The sequence below is a fragment of the Globicephala melas genome, chromosome 3 (genome assembly GCF_963455315.2).
Source record: "Globicephala melas chromosome 3, mGloMel1.2, whole genome shotgun sequence".
NCBI lineage: Eukaryota > Metazoa > Chordata > Mammalia > Artiodactyla > Delphinidae > Globicephala > Globicephala melas.
Genome location: NC_083316.1, coordinates 45766929 through 45786394, shown reverse-complemented (window position 1 = coordinate 45786394; position 19466 = coordinate 45766929). Strand labels below are relative to the sequence as shown.

The 19466-nt window shown below is 42.6% G+C and overlaps 1 protein-coding gene across 10 annotated transcripts in view; it reads left to right on the top strand.

The window, feature by feature from the left end:
- PDE4D (phosphodiesterase 4D) overlaps positions 1-19466 on the top strand; it is a 1450167-nt gene that overhangs the window by 1377316 nt on the left and 53385 nt on the right. For 9 of the 10 annotated variants that reach the window (XM_060295794.1, XM_060295795.1, XM_060295798.1 and 6 more), the window contains one exon: positions 17915-18027. In XM_060295794.1, the coding sequence (XP_060151777.1) occupies positions 17915-18027 (113 nt within the window). Of the gene's footprint in view, positions 1-17521; positions 17829-17914; positions 18028-19466 lie in introns of those variants that run through there. The other variant, XM_030843797.2, reaches the window with a different exon arrangement.

Below are 19466 nucleotides of genomic sequence, written 5' to 3'. Positions count from 1 at the left end.
CTCCCTGGGTGATCTCAGGATCACTGCTCCCCAGACTTTCCTGCTGCTCCTGGGGAGAGCTTGTCATCGGCTTCTATGCAGAGCTTCCTTTGGAAGAACTTTTGCATGAAGGAAGTGGCCTGTGAAAGGCAGGAATGGAGTAGATGGAAGAGGGAATGAAGGACTGGATGAGCAAGGGGTAAATATGACCAAATGTGCAGATGTGGGACTCTGGGGGGACTTGCTGACAGGAGGTGGGGAGTGTAGGTGGGGTCAACCGCAAGGGATGGTGAGGACAGATGGGTCTAGTGAGATGGATTTTAAAGGACATCCCAGGAGTCTAACTGAAGTTTAGATACAAACCTATATGCATTAGAATCCAGAATATGGTTTTGTGTAAGGAGAGATATTATTATTATTATTATTATAGAAGAGGTGCTTTGGGAACATAAGATTATTTAGGAGGAATTGAAAGAGGAAAAGACCCCTAGAAACTGAGGCAAGAGCTAGGTTTTCTGGGAATTTCTTTGTAAGAGTTAAAATGTGGGCCAAATGGAAAAATTTATTTTTTCCTATTCATTTGCCAATGAAAGGGATAGGATGTGTGGCAGTTTGGGGGAAACAGTGCTCCCTGTTCGGCTGGGTCATTAGTAATTTTTAGGTCATTGGAGTCATATCTTTTTGGTCAGGCCAAGTTCCTCACAGCACATCTCATAGGGGTCCAGTTGGTGCATGGACAGCTGAGATCATTTGGCCAAGACCGTCCCTGAGTAATTATTGGAACCTGGTAAGGAATCTCTGTCTTTTGACTCCAAATCAAAAGTCTTTGTGACCCTACATTAGCCTTCCGGATTCCAGAAACATTTAACTTAATTTTTCTACCTTGAAATTATAATGTCCTTATAGGCTTGTCTAAAACGCTGCTCTCAGGGAGACTTCTGTCACTTGTGCTAATAAGCACTGCAGATATTAGACGTTGCAATCTGGCCACTAAGGGTTATGACTTTTATTTTGTTCCGTCCTTAAAATGTTTAACTTTTTAAAACTAGTTGCCCAAACTTTAAAAACAAATTTTGCATAGAAAAACTCCAAATGTGGGGATTCTTTTGAAAAATCTGAAGATCTGGCAACAGGTGGCCATCATTCCCACATGTGCCCTCTGAAGTCTCCACCTGCTTCCCCCTCAGTACCCCCAACCACGTCATTCATCCATTCATTCATATGATCTGTCTGGCTCCTATAAGGCTTGTTAGTGAGTGATCTATGCTTTATGTGTTCAACTGCTAAGCCTCTAGTGTCCTAAGGAACCCCACACATGTATGGAGAAATGACTTATGAAGTATCTGCATGTTAGACAGCTCGTACCATAAAGGACCCTGTGTTCTACCTACGTCTCCCTTGCAGTAGAAAAGTAGAGGGAGAGTTTTTGTTTGTTTGTTTTTGTTTTTTTTGCAGTACGCGGGCCTCTCACTGTTGTGGCCTCTCCCGTTGCAGAGCACAGGCTCTGGACACGCAGGCTCAGAGGCCGTGGTTCACAGGCCCAGCCGCCCTGCGGCATGTGAGATCTTCCCGGACCAGGGCACGAACCCATGTCCCCTGCATCGGCAGGTGGACTCTCAACCACTGCGCCACCAGGGAAGCCCAAGGGAGAGTTTTTATTACAAAATGGGAAGAAGAAACAAGAGGGAGACAAAACTAACAATTATTAAGCTAGATGATTCCTTACCTCCATGTTTTCAAACTTATTGGTAGATTGCAAAATCAGTTTCATGGGTCACAATCAATATTCTTAAAATGAATAGAATAGAAAACATCAGAGTGAATCATACATGGTAAGAGTAAATATTTCATGTAAGTTCTATTCCAGTTCTTTATATACTGGATCAAATATGTGTCCAGTGTGTGTGTGTTTCAATTATGTGTAGATTTCCTTTATATGGTGTGTATATCATTCTTTCACTTTCACTTAAATGCATGGTTTGTTAAACAAAGACTATAAACAGATTTTGCCATGACTATTATATATAACACACGAAAGTTGCTTTTAATAGGAGTTCACTCCCTCCTACCTTTTATTTTTTTTCAGTAGTGTGTATGTGTTAATCCCAAACTCCTAATTTATCCCCCCACCTTTCCCCTTTGGTAACCATAATTTTGTTTTCTACGTCTGTGAGTCTCTTTCTGTTTTGTAAATAAGTTCATTTGTAATTTTTTTTTGGATTCCATATATACGTGATATCACATGATATTTGTCTTTCTCTAACTTACTTCACTTCGTATGATAATCTCTAGGTCCATCCATGTTGCTGCAAATGGCATTATTTCATTCTTTTTTATGGCTGAGTAGTATTCTCTTATACATATATATATATAGTTATATATATATAGTTATCTAGTTATAAATATATATGTGTATGTGTGTATGTATGTATATATGAAACCACATCTTCTTTATCTATTCATCTGTCCGTGGACACTTAGGTTGCTTCCATGTCTTGGCTATTGTAAATAGTGCTGCTATGAATATTGGGGTGTATGTATCTTTTCAAATTAGAGTTTGCACCTTTTCTGGGTATATGCCCAGGAGTGGGAGTGCTGGATCATATGGTAGTTCTATTTTTAGTTTTTTAAGGCACCTCCCTACAGTACTCCATAGTGGCTGTACCAATTTACATTCCCACCAATTGTGTAGGAGGGTTTCCTTTTCTCCAACCCCTTACCTTTTTAAAACAAACAGGTATCAAAACCTTCCTGTACATATTTTTTATAGCAGGAGTCAGCACCCACACTTCTTCAAAAAATGAGCACAATTAACAATAGTATTCATTGTACTTCCTACTTTAAACAAGTATACTGGTCATAGTATAAAATGTGTTTCTTACTGTGGTTCACTGTCAAAAATATTTAAAAGCCACTTCCTTATTTCATATAATCTTCTCCCAAAACTCTGTATGGGTAGAGTCTGAGCCTTTAAGAAAATGACAGTCTCTACAGGAGTTGAAGTTCCCCATAATTTTTACTTGTTGGAAGGTCTCAGAGAATGCCAAAAAGGAATTAGCTGGGGCCTTGAAGCTGATGAACAAAGGGAACTTTCAAGCTGGGAAGCCATGATTATTAGGTCACCAGGACAAATTATGAAAACAAAATATACAGACTGGAATTAGAATGTGGACCTAAATATCCAGAAGCTTCTCCATTGGTTATTTTGCAACAGAAAATTATATGAATGAAATAAATAATGCCAGTGAAATGGTAGATGCACTGAGAATAGTGGTGTTAGCAAAATGGCAAAAATCATGAAACTTAAAAGTTGTATTTCAAGAGTTAAGGTATGTAATACCGTTTAAAAATATAAAGTAAAAAATATAAAGTTAAAATATAAAGTCACCAGAAGGACACACCACAGCAACTTATTGTAATGGATCTCAAACTTGTCTTAAATCTAAACCCTTAATGAACTCAATGTGAAATGTCCACACGTTAAATAAATAATTCTAGCTGGTAAATATATCCTGGAGATTTATAAAAATATTTATAATATATGTGTAGTCATTGTGTTTTCAGACAATAGGAAGAAAATTGCTATTCAACTTTTTTTTTCTCTAATCAAGGAGCTGTAATTTATGCATAAACCTGGAATACTCAAAATAAAATATGGTTTTGCAAGATCAGAGGATGGCAAGAAGTGTCCAAATTGTTTTGAAATAATATATATTTTCAAAAGCTAATCTTAAGAATGAAATAAAACACGAATGGCATGCTTTAAGCATCTAGCTTAATAAAACAACTACAGTTTTTTGTTGTCTTTATTGGAGTTTAATTGCTTCACAATGTTGTGTTGTTTCTGCTGAACAATGAAGTGAATCAGCTCTCTATATAAATACATCCCCTCCCTCTTGGACCTCCCTCCCCCCCCCATCCCACCCCTCAGGTCATCACAGAGCACCGAGCTGAGCTTCCTGTTCTTTACAGCATGTTCCCACTAGCTAGCTATTTTACCCATGGTAGTGTATAAATGTCAATCCTAATTCTCCCAGTTCGTCCCACCCTCCCTGTCCCCCTCTGTGTCCACATGTCCATTCTTACGCCTAATAGTTTAAAGTAACAGTTACAATGAATACTCTTGCTCATTGTGTTAATTTTCAGAGAGATGCAGGGGCTAACTACTACTAGTATCAAAAATATGTACAGAATTGTTTTGATAACTGTGTTTGAAGAAGAGATGAGGAGGAAATGGATGCAGTTAAAATCAGCTGTTACATTGGGCTTCCCTGGTGGCGCAGTGGTTGAGAGTCGGCCTGCCGATGCAGGGGACACGGGTTCGTGCCCCGGTCCAGGAAGATTCCACATGCTGCGGAGCGGCTGGGCCTGTGAGCCACGGCCGCTGAGCCTGCGTGTCCGGAGCCTGTGCTCCGCAACGGGAGAGGCCACAGCAATGGGAGGCCCGCGTACTGAAAAAAAAAAAAAAAAAAATCAGCTGTTATGTGTTACATGTAACAAACTTGATAAATATTTATAATTTTTTAAACAAATCATGCATTTAAGTTGAAAGGAAACCAATAAAACGAAATAGGCATATGGATATGTGATTCTTTAAGTTAGTCTTAAATTCAAATAAAATATGGAACATGGCCTGGGGTTCAATCTTCTGTGGGGTGTATTTTTAGCTTTATTTACAAATGAAAAAACTGATAGATTGAAAGTTCAATAATTCACCCAGCTTTGCCACATTGCTAAGTTGCAGAGCCAACATTTGAGCCTAGTTCTCTGTCCCCAATGTCATGCTCTTCCTATTGCTCATGACTGTCCTAGGAGGCCACTAAAATAGATACCTCTAGAAATCTTGGTTCATTGCTCACTGTGCATCTGGACTCCTGCAATGCATTCTTTTATTTATTTATTTATAATTTTTATTTTTGGCTGAATTGGGTCTTCGTTGCTGCATGCGGGCTTTTCTCTAGTTGTGTCGAGTGGGGGCTACTCTTCGTTGCGGTGCGCAGGCTTCTCACTGCAATGGCTTCTCTTGTTGCGGAGCATGGGCTCTAGGCGTGCGGGTTTCAGTAGTTGTGGCTTGCAGGCTCTAGAGCGCAGGCTCAGTAGTTGTAGCACATGGGCTTAGTTGCTCCATAGCATGTGGGATCTTCCCAGACCAGGGCTCGAACCCGTGTCCCCTGCATTGGCAGGCAGATTGTTAACCACTGCGCCACCAGGGAAGTCCTGCAATGGATGCTTAATCTACCTCCTCCCTTCCTCATTTTATCCTCCTGGGCCACAAGTACACTTATGCAATTACCTTAATATCCATTAGCTCCAGGCCACACATTGAAGTATTCCACTCTGTTTCCCTCCTGCTCCCTGGAAGGAGTCTACTCTATCCGGGCTATTTTCCACCCACACATGAAACCTTTATTCAGGCTTCAGATGTTTGTTTCTTCTACCTGAAAAGAATGCCAGTTGACTCCCTCCTCCCACCCACAGCCATTCAAACCACAGACTGCGCCGAAGACCTCCAACCAGGTTCACCTTCTTCCTGGAACCCTGCACACCTAGCTGCCGTCCATACCTTCTGCTCCCTGCCCTGAGCCACAGTAGCGCTTCCAAGCTGATGATTTCCATGCTACCTTCCACTGTCTCTAGGCAGCAACTGGTCATGTGTCTGATTTTCTCAGCAGGGTATTATAAGTTCCTTCCCAGGCCGAGGCCACTGAATCTTTCATGTTCTTGTGTTTCACAGCAACCAGCACATCAGAGAGGCTCAATAAATATGTATGCATTGTTGGACTGCTCTTTCTGGGATGAGAGAGAGAAAGGGGGAGGAAGGGGAAGAGGAAGATTACTCTCTTGCCACTTCTCAATAGTACATGAGGGCAGGAGGAGGGGAAAGAAGATGTCCTTGGTGGAGATTTCAAATATATGGGAACCTACAGAACAGATGTATTGTGTTTATGTTTTTGGACTCACCTGACATGATATAGAGCAAAGTTTTCCAAAGTATGCTTCAAGATATTATAGTTGTTGCACTCCAAGATCAAATATGTTTTAATAATACTTGTTAAGTGACATTAAATAGGTCTCTTTGCTGTAGAGCTTCTAGCTTTTGGTAGGTTCATGTCCATTAAAATCACTGCTCCTTAAAATCATATGTAACATTTCCCAATGTTGTTTGCCCAAAGAATTCTCTTAATAAGGAGACTCTCATAGAAATTATGTTCATTTAAACATTCTTTGGGAAATGTTGGAGTGATATCTCCCGGTAACTTCATAGTAAGTGGTGTGCTCTCATTAACCAATGACATATTTGTACTTTTTTAAAAATATATATTTATTTATTTACTTATTTATTTTTGTTGTGTTGGGTCTTCGTTTCTGTGCTAGGACTTTCTCTAGTTGTGGTGAGCGGGGGCCACTCTTCATCGCGGAGCGTGGATCTCTCACTATCGCGACCTCTCTTGTTGCGGAGCAGGCTTAGTGGTTGTGGCTCACGGACTTAGTTGCTCCGCGGCATGTGGGATCTTCCCAGACCAGGGCTCGAACCCGTGTCCCCTGCATTGGCAGGCAGATTCTCAACCACTGCGCCACCAGGGAAACCCCCGTATTTTTAAATGCTAGTGACTTTGCGTGATTTGGTGTGGTCTTGTGAAGGCTATTCTAGATCTTAGATTCTTCACTCATGTTCAGCGCAGAACTGGTTAATAATTGAAGGATGATGGTAAGAAAATAGTAAGTGGCTTAGGATTGAGAACCTGTGAGAGTGGAAGTAACCCTTTATGTGTGAAATGCCTTATTGTAGATGAATTTATTTAAACAACCTTATAAATTGGGTCAGAATAATAGTTACTATTGATTACCTGCTATAAGTCAGATATACGTGCATTACATGCATTTTCACATGCATTTCTCATAAAAATTAATTCCCAATTTATACAATGGGCTCAGGTATTTAAATGACTAATTTAAGATAACAGGATGACTAGAACAAGGGCAAAGCTGGAAGTCAAATTCTGAAATCTGTGCTCTTTCCCATCTGTCATACTGCTTCCCATGGGGAACTCTATGGGTTGTGGGTCTTTGCATGTGTGTGTAAGAGCTTTCTTATCCAAATCTAAACCTCCCGAGATACTCTTGTACAATTAGAAAACTAATTTTTTTTTTTTTTTTTGCGGTACGCGGGCCTCTCACTGTTGTGGCCTTTCCCGTTGCGGAGCACAGGCCCCGGACGCGCAGGCTTAGCGGCCATGGCTCACGGGCCCAGCCGCTCCGCGGCATGTGGGATCTTTCCGGACCAGGGCACGAACCCGTGTCACCTGCATCGGCAGGCGCACTCTCAACCACTGCGTCACCAGGGAAGCCCGAAGCTAATTTCTTTTACTTAAGCTTGTGTGTGGTGCCAGTTCATGCACAAGTAGACCATCCATGTATATATGGTATAATCTTGAGTGCTAAAACTTGCTCTATAATGTATACACATTTAACAAATGCAGGTTTACCAGTAGGCTGACGTGGCTTCTCACTCATATGTTCTACTTATAGCACAAGTAGTGAGTATAAACATGGGACGTAAGAAGTTACCCTTCTCAAACCTATTCATAGCCTATTTGAAAGAGCCTAGTCTTTCTTTGGACACCTTTTGTATAGATATATTTTTCTTAGCTCAGACTTCAGTTCCCTTAAATGGAATGAATGTCTCTTTGGCATTACTTCTCTTTAGGTATCCCTGGTGAAGGGTAGTAAGGAAACAAAGGAGGCAGCAGAGATACCAATTCAGAGTGAAAAATTCTGGAGCAGTTTTGATTAAAACAATTATTTTCTTTTCTCCATTCAGGAAGGAATTCTCCACCTGGAGTCCTTGGGGACTTCAGGGAAGCCAGTGAACACTTTTAAAATAAAAACTCTGATTATATGAACATATGTCCAGTTTTCTGGAGCGGTTTGCTTTAGATTCTCAAAAGGTTTATTAGACTTCCAAAAAGGTTTACAAGCATTGTGCCTTTTGAAGTACAGGGAATCAAAATATACCTACCACCAATGTCTCCTTTATGGGCAGTCACTTAAGGGAGGTTTCCTTCCATGTGAAAAGTCAGAACCTAGATCGGGAGATAAGGATGATGGAGTGTACAAGATAGAATAGTGAGCAATGAATCAAGTATAGGTAATGGTGAAAAGAAATACGTGATATAATATGACCATGAATTATAAAGATTGAGAAAGGATTCTGAAGACAGAAAGGTCATATTCTAAGGAAAATCTAAATAAAAGTCTGGAATTAAAAAATCTAAATTATTTTTTAAAGCGTAAAACCAACAGAGTATGTATGTGTGGGGTGTAAGAATGGGGAAACAGATGGGGATGGGGTGGATGGGGGAGATGAAGTAGTGAAAACACAGAATAATCTAATGGGGAGGCCATAGACAGTATTTAAGTTTATTACATTGAGAGAGAAATATAGATTTAAATATGGCTGTTAGAAAATAACACGGGCACGACAGATTGGCTAAACTCAGAGCGGCAAGAATAGGTAAGTAGGTAGGAGATCCAGCTATTCTCCCAATTTTGATTTGCATGGGGAACCCATTCTCTTGATCTTGGTAGGATGGATGGCACACAGCCTTTAGTTCATTCACTTGTTCCCCTCAAACTTCATACCTGCATATTGATGGAATCTTTCAAAATTTTGCCTGATTTTATAAAGTTCATTCTCTGTATTTGTCATAATACCTATCATTTCAGTATAATATTAATATATCTTCCAAAAGACACCATGATGCATTAACCATTCCAAAGTTCTGGCAATGTTAGCTTCTGATACTCTTTAGCAACAGACAACACAGTTTGAAAGCAAGAGATGTAGCATAAGAGATACACGAAGATGGATACATCTAGAGAGGCATACCCAGGACATGATGACTACTTAAATCTTACTTGGAAAGAAATATTCTTATTTGTTATAAAGCATGCCTACTTATTGGTTATTTGCTCACAAATACTTGTTGAGTGCCTGTAAATGTCAGCAACTGTCCTACGCACTTGTAGAAAGCCTAGAAACATATATAAAAGTGACATAAACACAGTCATAGAGACAGAAGCCAGCAAATTGTATCTAGGTGGAAGGATTGGCTAAGAATGGCAGCCTTAGATGGGATGGTGAATAAGAGGATCTGGAATGGTGTGGAAAAGCCCACTGGGAAAAAAAAAAAGGCCTTCTGTGAACTCAAGAAGTATGGCATTCATAGAATAAGAAGGAGGGAGTTTGTGCAGCTGAATTTTGAGTGAGGAACTTACACATTAAAAACAGAGCTTAAGTAAGATTATTCTGACTTTATAAACAGGACTGTGGTGAGAAAAACTGCACCCAGGGAGATCCAGTAGTCCGCTGTTACACGAATCTAGAAATATATAGATGAGGATTTGACTGAAGGTGGCAGTTGTATAAATTAAGAAGAAATTGGTAAATCAATTGGCAAAGTATTAGATGGGAATATGGTTGGGGGCAGGGGTAGAGGGTATAAATATACAGCAGAGAAAGCAAGACTTTCTATTTATCAATAACTTTCTTTCTCAAAATATCTCAATTTCAAATGTAAAACATCCATACCTGGTATACAGTTGAACTAAACTCACAGAGTTCCAGAACCATGGTATCGGATGGGACCTTTGAAGACATCTGGTCAATTCTGGAATGCCCTCTATAGTAATACCTGACCCCACCCAGGTTAATCAGTCATGAACAACTTCAAAACCAACACCTCACCCAGATTAACATAGTGTCAGAAGTTATAAAATAAGCAAGTATCAGAGCTGTGTAGGAAGTAGAGATCACCTAAGCAAACTCCTTACTTGCTATAAGGAATGCTTTGTGCAAGAACTGACAGAGATAAAGATGACTGTGTCATCCCTGAAGGTTGATGGAAACACAGATACCCTCCTACAAGCCCCCTCCCCATGGGAATCAAAATGACTCCTAAGGTTGTAACAGGAGTATGAAAATAACATACATAGTTCTAATAGTTTTTTTTTTCAGCCTTTTTGCAAAATGTTTGTTGTTCTTTTATTGAAACAAATTCCCAGAGAGAAGCTTCCTCACTAGCATTTCTAATCTTCGTTGGTGAAATATAAATTGGGAATGAAAATCATCTTACCTCAAACTGGTGGGTGTCTATGGTCTGTTTTGGATATCAGTGGCTATGCCTTGATACTCTCTCCTTTGAAATTCTTTTTATTTGCTCCTGAGAGGTTCTCTCCCTACCTTTCTGGCAGCTTCTCCTCTCACACTAGGCCTCCTAACTGGTCTTGTCTTTCTCCAACCCTCTTTTCACACTTCCCAGAGTAATCTTTCTGAAAAGCAAATCTGACCATGTGACATTCTTGCTTAGATTTTTAGTGGCTCCTTGGGGAAAAAACCATAAACCCTTGGAATAGTATACTAAATCCCCCATAACTGCCTCTCCACCTTTATCTTTGTCCATTGCTGGATCCCAAACTTAGCATTCTTCTCTGCTTGTAGCTACCTGAATGGCCTATGTTCTCTAACTGGCAGTGACACGTTACTCTCTATCTTAGATGTCACCTCCCATTTCTCACCTGGTTAACTCTTCAGTTCATCCTTGGAGACTCCAGGCTGGCATTCCCTCTTTCAGAAAGTTTTCCCAGATCTCTCCTGAGATGTGGTAGTTTGCACCTTCCCTGTTCCCCATCTCTGCCTTATGCCGACTTTGCTGTACCTACTGCCTGGTTTTGGTGGAAACTTACATACATATCTCCAATAATTGCCTTCCTCATTGCACTATGAGCTTCTTTAAACCCAAAGTTATTTCCTTCCATTTGGTGTACCCAGCGCCTGGGACCTAGCAGGTGTTCAGTATATGTTTATTCAAATGAAAAGAAAATTATTATAACCAGTAGAATGTAAACTCCTTGAGAGTAGGCAGGAACTTTTAACTACCTTGTTCATTGCTAAATCTCCATCATTTAGTGCAGTGCCTGGAAAAGAATCTAGTAGGTAAGCAACAAGGTTATTTAACTCATGGTCTCTCACTTAAAATAATCTACAAGGTTCTTGTTATTATCCCTAATCTACAGGTGAGGAAATTAAGGTCCAAGAAAGATTAGGTGATGTGCCAGGGATTATGGCTTGTATGTAGTGGAATGGAGATGGGAACCACCTCCTACTCCTCTAGTTTCCATCAAGGAGTAATATTACTTATAGTCGTTCACATGTCACATAAAGTCCGCAATCCAGATGTCTGATTAAGCTTGGCTCAAACTCCAATTCCTTGGACAAAATTCCTTCCTGCTCTTACACTGAGTTCCAAAAGCTTCCTCCTCTTTCTCTGTCTCTTCTCAGTGTCAGCTCAGGCTGACATTTCAGTTTGAGCCAATCTGGCCTCCAAGCTCAGATTAAACAAAACAAAATCTCTTTATCTCAGCATTTTGTACCTTCAGTAACTTTATTAAAGACTGGGGGGAGTGGGAGATTTATAGGGTGAAATTATCCTGTAAACAAAACTGACTCCTTTCTGTTATACACGCGCGCACACACACACACACACACACACCCCACATATATTCCCACCGGAGCAACAAGTATATTCTTCCCCTTTCCTATGTGGAAGAGACCACAGGTTAGTCCCGCCCAAACCAGTACTCCTCAAGTTCCATCTTCTGTAATAAGTAGCCTTGTCAAGCACTTTCTTGCACTCTCCCTGAAAGAAATTCTGGTGAACAGAGTTACGATGAATACAATATGATGACAATTTCAGAAGACTGTAGTTTTTAAGAGCAAGAAGTCTATTCCTTTGGAAGTCCCACTGAGCAGTCCTTCAGTTCATGCCTGACATGTCATGAGAGCATATGCTTATGTCAAATTTTAATACTGAGGGCTTCCCTGGTGGCGCAGTGGTTGAGAGTCCGCCTGCCGATGCAGGGGACGCGGGTTCGTGCCCCGGTCTGGGAAGATCCCACATGCCGTGGAGCGGCTGGGCCCGTGAGCCATGGCTGCTGAGCCTGCGCGTCCGGAGCCTGTGCTCCGCAACGGGAGAGGCCACAACAGTGACAGGCCCGCGTACCGCAAAAAAAAAAAAAAAAAAAAAAAAAATTAATACTGAGATTGTTTTAGATAAGAATAATCATCAGAAAAGCAAATATTCTGTAAATTATTAATTTTATTCTACCAATAACATGGCTGAAGATAATGGTCTCACTGACTTCAGCCTTGCCTCCCTCAATCCCATTTACTGCAGAGTCCTAGAATTTTCCATGTTAATAAAACCAGATCCCCTATCGAGCAGTACTCCAAATCACTCAGTGGCTCCTCCTTTTGAAGATTCAGTCCAAAGCCCCTACACGTGCCTTACAAGGCTTCCATGACCAGTGTCTGTGGATTTCTCCAGCCTCTTTCCCCCTGAGCAAGGTCCTACTCATGGGAGTTCCTTTCCCTACATACACATATACATACATCTTTTGAACACAGGCCCATGTGCTTGTTCATATTATTTTCTCTTAAAAACTCTTCCCACCCCCTTCACTTACCTCCTGTTTCATTCTTTAAGCCTCAGCCTTCTCCCACTCCACCTCTGATTTAAATTGCCTTCTGGTATTCTCCCATAGCCTACATGCTTCCTTCTTTCAGAATGCTTTCTATAATATAGTATGCTGAAACTATCTCCACCCCTGGACTCTTAAGCTTTCCTTGGATAAGGGGCACATTCTTTCATTCATCTTGTTTTTCCAGACTCTAATAAAGTGTGTGACACATACTTCGTGCTAAATAAATGTTTGTTGAATTTCTCATGGTACTAGAAGTCAGTGAAATCCAGTCTTGTATTTATTTCTTTAAAAAATTCTACTAGAGCCTTAGGCAGACCCAGAAAAAAAATCATAGATAGTGGGAAGATAGAAAAAAACTCACAAAATTATGTACACCTGCTCCTTGGAGGTCTTTTGAAGTACTAAGTGAAATTTTATATTTTTCATAAGATTTTAAAACAAGAACTTGATGCCAGAAATACACTTGGAAATGAGGACAGCTTGCCACTGGCGAGCTCTGCTTAAACCTGTTACATGTACACATTGAAAGTGTATCCAACACCTTCATGTATTTCCCATCAGATAAAATGTGGAGACAAAAAAAGTCAGCAAAAGTTAGAGCTAAATTGCATCAGTCTTTTACTGCAGCAAATTCAGGGAGTGACTAGCTTGAAGCAATACCTGGTGAGGTGGAAATCATTTTTCTCCAGTTCTACCTACTTTAGACACTATCAATTCCATCCTTAGGAACAAAGAGGGAATTTGGGTGGGAATTAGGAAAGGAGAAGGTGGAATTGCTTAGGAAGATATACATTTAATTACTCGCTCTTAGGAGATGTTTAGTGAAGGGCTTTTTTTTTAAAGAACAATCTGAATCAGCCGTTACAGTTTGTATTTATTTTTGTTAATGAAGGGAAAGCAAATGGTGTCCAAGGTAAAGTGATTTTTTTGGACTTGGTCTCTTCATTTACACCAATAGGCCTGTCTAGGAGTTATGACAAATTTATACAGACCTTTAATCAGTCAAGAGTTGGCAAAGAAACTGACATCCATAGAGTCACACATTATGTAGAACGGATCCTTTTACCTCAATGGTCAACATCGCTGTAAGTTGTGGGTAAGAGTAAGCGGCTGAACATTTCACAAGAAAATGACCTCAACCTCTAGCTCACTGCTGTGGCTCTGAGGCAATTAGTTTTTTCCTTTTCAAAAGGAAGCTGCTGCTTCAGCATCTTCTCCTGGAGCTCCTGGCACCATTTCAGGCCATGTGTCAGGGGAACCCTTGATCACATCACAATGACGGAAGCCAAGTGCTGGCCTGCAAGAATTGAGGACTGTTTGTTCACAGAAGATCCTGAGCAGAAACACGGGTGTCACATAGTTCAAGGGGGCCTTGAAGGAAACTGATGCTGCTGTAGGAGGGGACTTCCAAAGGCTCAAGTTATTTCTCAGTTGCTGTTCCAGAGCCCTCTCCTGGCTTTTATGGAATTTGGCCAAGAGTTGTTGCTTAGACAGTTTCTCCCTGTAGTCCCTTGACTTAGCAAGATTTTGGACGGGAAAATAGAAGAGTTTTCTTATATTTTCAAGTAGTGCCACAGTGACTGCTACTCTCTGGGGAGAAAAGTATTTTATTCATGAATGCAGTATGTGTTCTTGGTAAAACCCCAAATTAAACTAGCTCACTGTTTTTGTCCTGCGAAATGTTGGTGACATTTAGGTGTGTTGTTTGGTGTGCTGACTCAGTTTCCTGGAGGATAGCTGGCAACTCCACATTGAGGCTTTTTTAGTGGGGATGAAAAAGTCAGTTACTTCATATTTTAGAACACTTGGGGTTAAAATTCCTAAAAGTTAAGCTTTAACACTGATCCTGAAAAACTGTGGCTAACCGTATTGCCTATAAACCTAGGAATTTGGAAAAAGTAGTATTCTCAGCTCTATGCTAATATCAACAGTAATTCTTTATTTGAGCAACAGTTTTATAGAACAAACTGTTCTTTGCTCTGTTGTTAGTAATTATTTTCTTACTTATTGGTATGTAGGTGTGCTCTGGTCTTTTTTTTTTTTTCTTTTTTCATTCCCCAGATTTATACAGTGCATGCAGAAGTAGTTAGAAGTTAAAATACATACACAATAAAGGTGTTTAAAAAAATAAAAATAATAAAATAAAATACATACACAGGCCACATTCTTATTGTACTCAAATGCTGATTTTGTCAAAATGACTAATCTATGATTGGGACGTAAAGTAGACCTTCTGAAACAAGCTGTCCCTCTTGTCGCTGTACTGCCTTCTTAAGAGCAAGTCCTGTATTTAAGTACATAATGTCTTGAGGCATTGAAACTTGACTGAATTACTTCTTCACTATTACAATTAAAAATTAAACACTGGGCTTCCCTGGTGGCGCAGTGGTTGAGAGTCCGCCTGCCGATGCAGGGGACACGGGTTCGTGCCCCGGTCCGGGAAGATCACACATGCCGCGGAGCGGCTGGGCCCGTGAGCCATGGCCGCTGAGCCTGCGCGTCCAGAGCCTGCGCAACGGGAGAGGCCACAACAGTGAGAGGCCCGCGTACGGCAAAAAAAAAAAAAAAAAAATTAAACACTGAAGTGTAATACGTGGTGCCACATCCTGCTAGGTCCAAGGCCTATATTTCTGAAAAGCTTTGAGGAGTTGGTGAAGATGGGAGGGGGACTGGGAAGTGCCCCTGGGGCTCAGACTTTGGAAAAGTTGGAGAGCAGGGGAGAGGAACATGGAACACCAAGCCTTTGAGGTGTGGAGAGGGGATTCCTGGCTTCTAGATATAACCAGTGACTGGAAAGATGGCAGTGAACAAATGCTAGATACAATGGTCATGCATCTTTAATCCATTGGATTAGCTAACTATGGGTAGCCCAAATCAAATCACCTAAAATAAGTTAATTTCCTCTTAAAATTCCTACGTCCTTATTTTATACCTTGGAAGAAAAAAGCCAAAATAAAACCATATAGTACATGTACTTCCCTCACAGCTAGGTAATGCTATAGTTGCATATGGAAGATATTAAGTAAAATGAAAATGTGTTATGGTCATAGGCTTAATTATTATTTGTGATCTTTAGGGTATGGGATTACAAGGAACTTTCTGCATTACATCTTTGCGTAATGTTTCAAATTTTATAACAAGCATGTTCTAGTTTTATATACTTAATCAGGGAAAGGCTATACAGATAAAATACTTTATACTTACGATTTAAGATTATCTTTAAGGCTTTTCCTTTTGTTGGGGGAAAAGCTCCAATCACACTTTAATTCACCTGGCAAGGTTAGGTAGTTGTTGTTCCCCAAAAGTATATATTTACAGAGATTGGTGCAGGAAAAAAAAAAGTGGAATAAAAGAGGCAATTTTTAACCTAGAGTTCCCAAAGTGAATAGAAAACAGTTCAAGAATCCCTGATAATAATAAGCCACATGGCCCATGTAACAAATACTTTGAAAGTTATTCTAACTTTTACAAATGTTATATAAAAACCTATCTGGAAAATCCCAGGAGCCCGAGATTCAGTCCATGAAACTTTTTGTTGTGCCACTCATCATTTATGGAGTCTAAATTTCAAGGGCAGAATTTCTTCTTCAATACCTGTATATTCGAAGACCAAGGAAAAGGATCTCACCAACTTCATGTAAGCTTTTCAGTGTATTCTTTCTAATTGACAGTAACAAAGTTTCATAAGATGGGCTCTTGGGAGTTTGGATGTTTTCCCTCCTCTAACAGGTTCACTTACCTGCACACTAATATAGTGAAGTTCTCTGCAATTGATCCCTTACTGTAGACCTCCCCCAGGGTCAAATTTTGTAAATAGAACCTGCTTCCATACGCTGTCTTTGGATATGGTCTTTACATTTTCTCACGTTTGTAGTTTTTCCTGTGCACGGTGGGTAGAAACACTCTTCCAGACTCTTCCCATTGGCATCGAAATACCATCCCGGTCCCTGATTTGCAATTCCACTGACGAAGGAAGCATGTATGCAGGACGGGCGTAAATTGCCCATACGGCGTGCTGCATTCACATTGCTCTTCCTTTACTGTAACTCTTAGACAATTCTGAATGTGAAAACACAACATATTGCCAAATCTGTGAATTCTAAGGCGTTCATATCCACAACATTGTATGTTTTTGTTTGCTTGCTTATGTCCATCCCGAAATTTAGACGTATGGTTCTTAGCAGAGGCTGGGCTGGGAACTGAGGGTCTGGTCTTAATAGAAATACTTTTGATTGCACAACCACCCTGTCCTCTTGAAGTAGGTAAATCCTAAACCCTCAGAAACGAAGCCTCAGAAACACTAAAACCCAAACCCACACAAACGGTTGCGCGGGTCCTAAATAACCATCTTGTGCCGCCCGTCGGGCTCTCCGGCGAAAGCTCGCAGGAAGCACGGGACAGTGGAGACGCGGAGGCTCGGGCCGTCTGGGCAACCGGGAGGGCCTCGGCTCGACTGGGCGCGCGGGGTCCCCGCGGGGCAGGTGCGCCGTCGCGCGCGCGTGCGCCCCAGGGCCCGCCTGAGCCCCGCGGCGGGCGCGACCCCGGGCGACGGGCGAGCCGGCGGCGGGCGCTCCACGCCGGGTTTTCCGCCGCTCCCCTCGCCCCGGCCCCCGGCAGCAGCACTAACACACACTCTAGCGCCCGCGCCTCCCCAGCCGGGCTTCGGAGCGAGCGGCGCGGGGCCGCGCGGGGTGATGCTTAGGCGAGGCGGTGGGGCGGCGGGGGCCCCTGGCGGGCCGTGGCTCCGGGCGATCCCGGCGTGAGAGAGCCGAGGAGGAGCCGGGCGGCGCCAAGGGCCGTGCGGGGCGCTAGGGGTAGTGTTCCCGGAAAGCCGCGGCGATGGAACCGCGCTGCGCCCGCCGCCAGAGGAGTTGAGAAAGAAAACAGGAAACGTGGTGGCTGCGCACCCGGCCGCGGCTGATTCATTCGCTTTGAGTGAAGGCTCGGCAGGAGGGGCGGGCGCGGGGCCGCGGCTTGGGGCCGGGCGCCGCGCAGATCGCGCCGTGGACCAGACGCTCCCTCCGCGGGGCGGGCTCCCGGGCGCGCGCGCCATCCCCTTCGCCGTCCTCCGGCACCAGGACTTCTTCAAAGTCGCATCTTGAGGGTTTTGGTCCGTGTAGAAGTTGGCTTGCCGCACTTGGCGCGCCCTTCCTGGACGCCGAACAGAGACGCCAAGCTGGAGAGGGCGTGCGTTCCCGAGGCCGGCCGCACCGTTAGCAGAGCCCCGGCCCCCGTCGCGGTGCCCGGCTCGTCAATATGAAGGAGCAGCCCTCATGTGCGGGCACCGGGCATCCGAGCATGACGGGGTACGGCAGGATGGCCCCCTTTGAACTCGCCGGCGGCCCTGTGAAGCGCTTGAGAACTGAGTGCCCCTTTCCCTATCTCTTCGCAGAGGAGGCCTACCAGAAACTGGCCAGCGAGACCCTGGAGGAGCTGGACTGGTGTCTGGACCAGCTAGAGACCCTGCAGACCAGGCACTCCGTCAGTGAGATGGCCTCCAACAAGGTAAGCCCCGGCTCGGCTCTCACCGAGGCTCCTAGGCTGCTGATTCCCACGCTGGTGAAGCCACCAGTCCCCGTGGCCCGGGGAAATACATACAGGGGTTTGTCACCCTCACTGCATTTTGGCTCCCTTAGAAGGAGGTTCCTGATGCCATGCCTTCCCTCTCTCTTCTATTCACTCCAGAGAAATTAAGCATTTTGCAAAAGCAACTTTGACATAGTTTGACTGCAGTACCCCCAAGGCACTGTTCGTGTGTGTGTGTGTGTGTGTGTGTGTGTGTGTGTTTGGAGGGGGTACTTCTAAGTGACACTTTGCCCTTGCAACAGAAACCGAGTCTGGTCTACAGGCAACCCATGTTGTAGGGTATTCTTGGGATTCCCAGTGGAAAATAAGAGTTACTAGAGGTCAGTGCAATCCCTTGGATGTCACCACCTACTGAACTCAAACGCAGAAGAGTTCACTGAACTTGGAACCTTAACCCCCATTTATCTAAGTGTCAGGGTACCCTGTAAGAACTGAGCCTTTATCTTTTTGCTTGGCCATATGTGTCCACAGGGGACGTCAAAGTTAAGGTTCATTGTGATCACTGCCTTTGTTTCCGTGAATCTTGGAGAGAGAGTCCAGTTTTCTGAGGTTATTTAGTTACAGTGATGCTTCAATGGGGCATTTGTGCCGTATGCCAAGGTGCTGGTCTTGGTGGATAGTGGAGGTTTGAGGGCTGAGAATCAACCCTTAGCCTGGCACAGCCTTAAAGCAAGGTAGAGTGTTGTCAGTTTTGGTGTATTTTTTGGAATTCCTTGTTTGTTTTTTTTAAAACAATCTTCAGTTATGTAAGGACATAATTGGGACTATGTATGTTTTTAATGATTGTTTGGCTCAGGGGATAGGAAAGGAGGCATGGGCATGTTGGATGCAGGTGGCTGAGGGATTTAGCCAGTAAGGACTGGTAACTTTGTGTGGTGATTAATAACACCTGCCCCTAAAGATATTTAAAGATCTTTGGCCACCTATTTACAAGGTCAGGAAGGTATACCATTTTACTGTTTATCTACATGCACATATTTTTCAGAGAGCTATGCTTTTTTTTTTTTAGTTTACTATAGTTTTTATCCCACCTTTTTTTTTCTCATGCAGTTTTAAAAAATATCATAGCATATCACCCACTTGATTGTCTTATCTGTTGACAATGCTTATACAGACAGCATGGTTTTTAAGTAAAAAGTTAGCTTCAGATAAGATAAAAAGGACGCCCCAGTCACTATCTGAAGGCACTAATCTACCCGTCAGCACACTGACCTACGCATATGCACACTGATGATCAAATCTGTATTTTTTCTTTTCTGTCATTGAAGCCTCGTTTCTAAATTTGGTGTGGCTCCACGTCAAAATGATGGGTTATTACTCTCTTACTCCCTGCCGTGGCATCAGGTGCCATTGTTCTC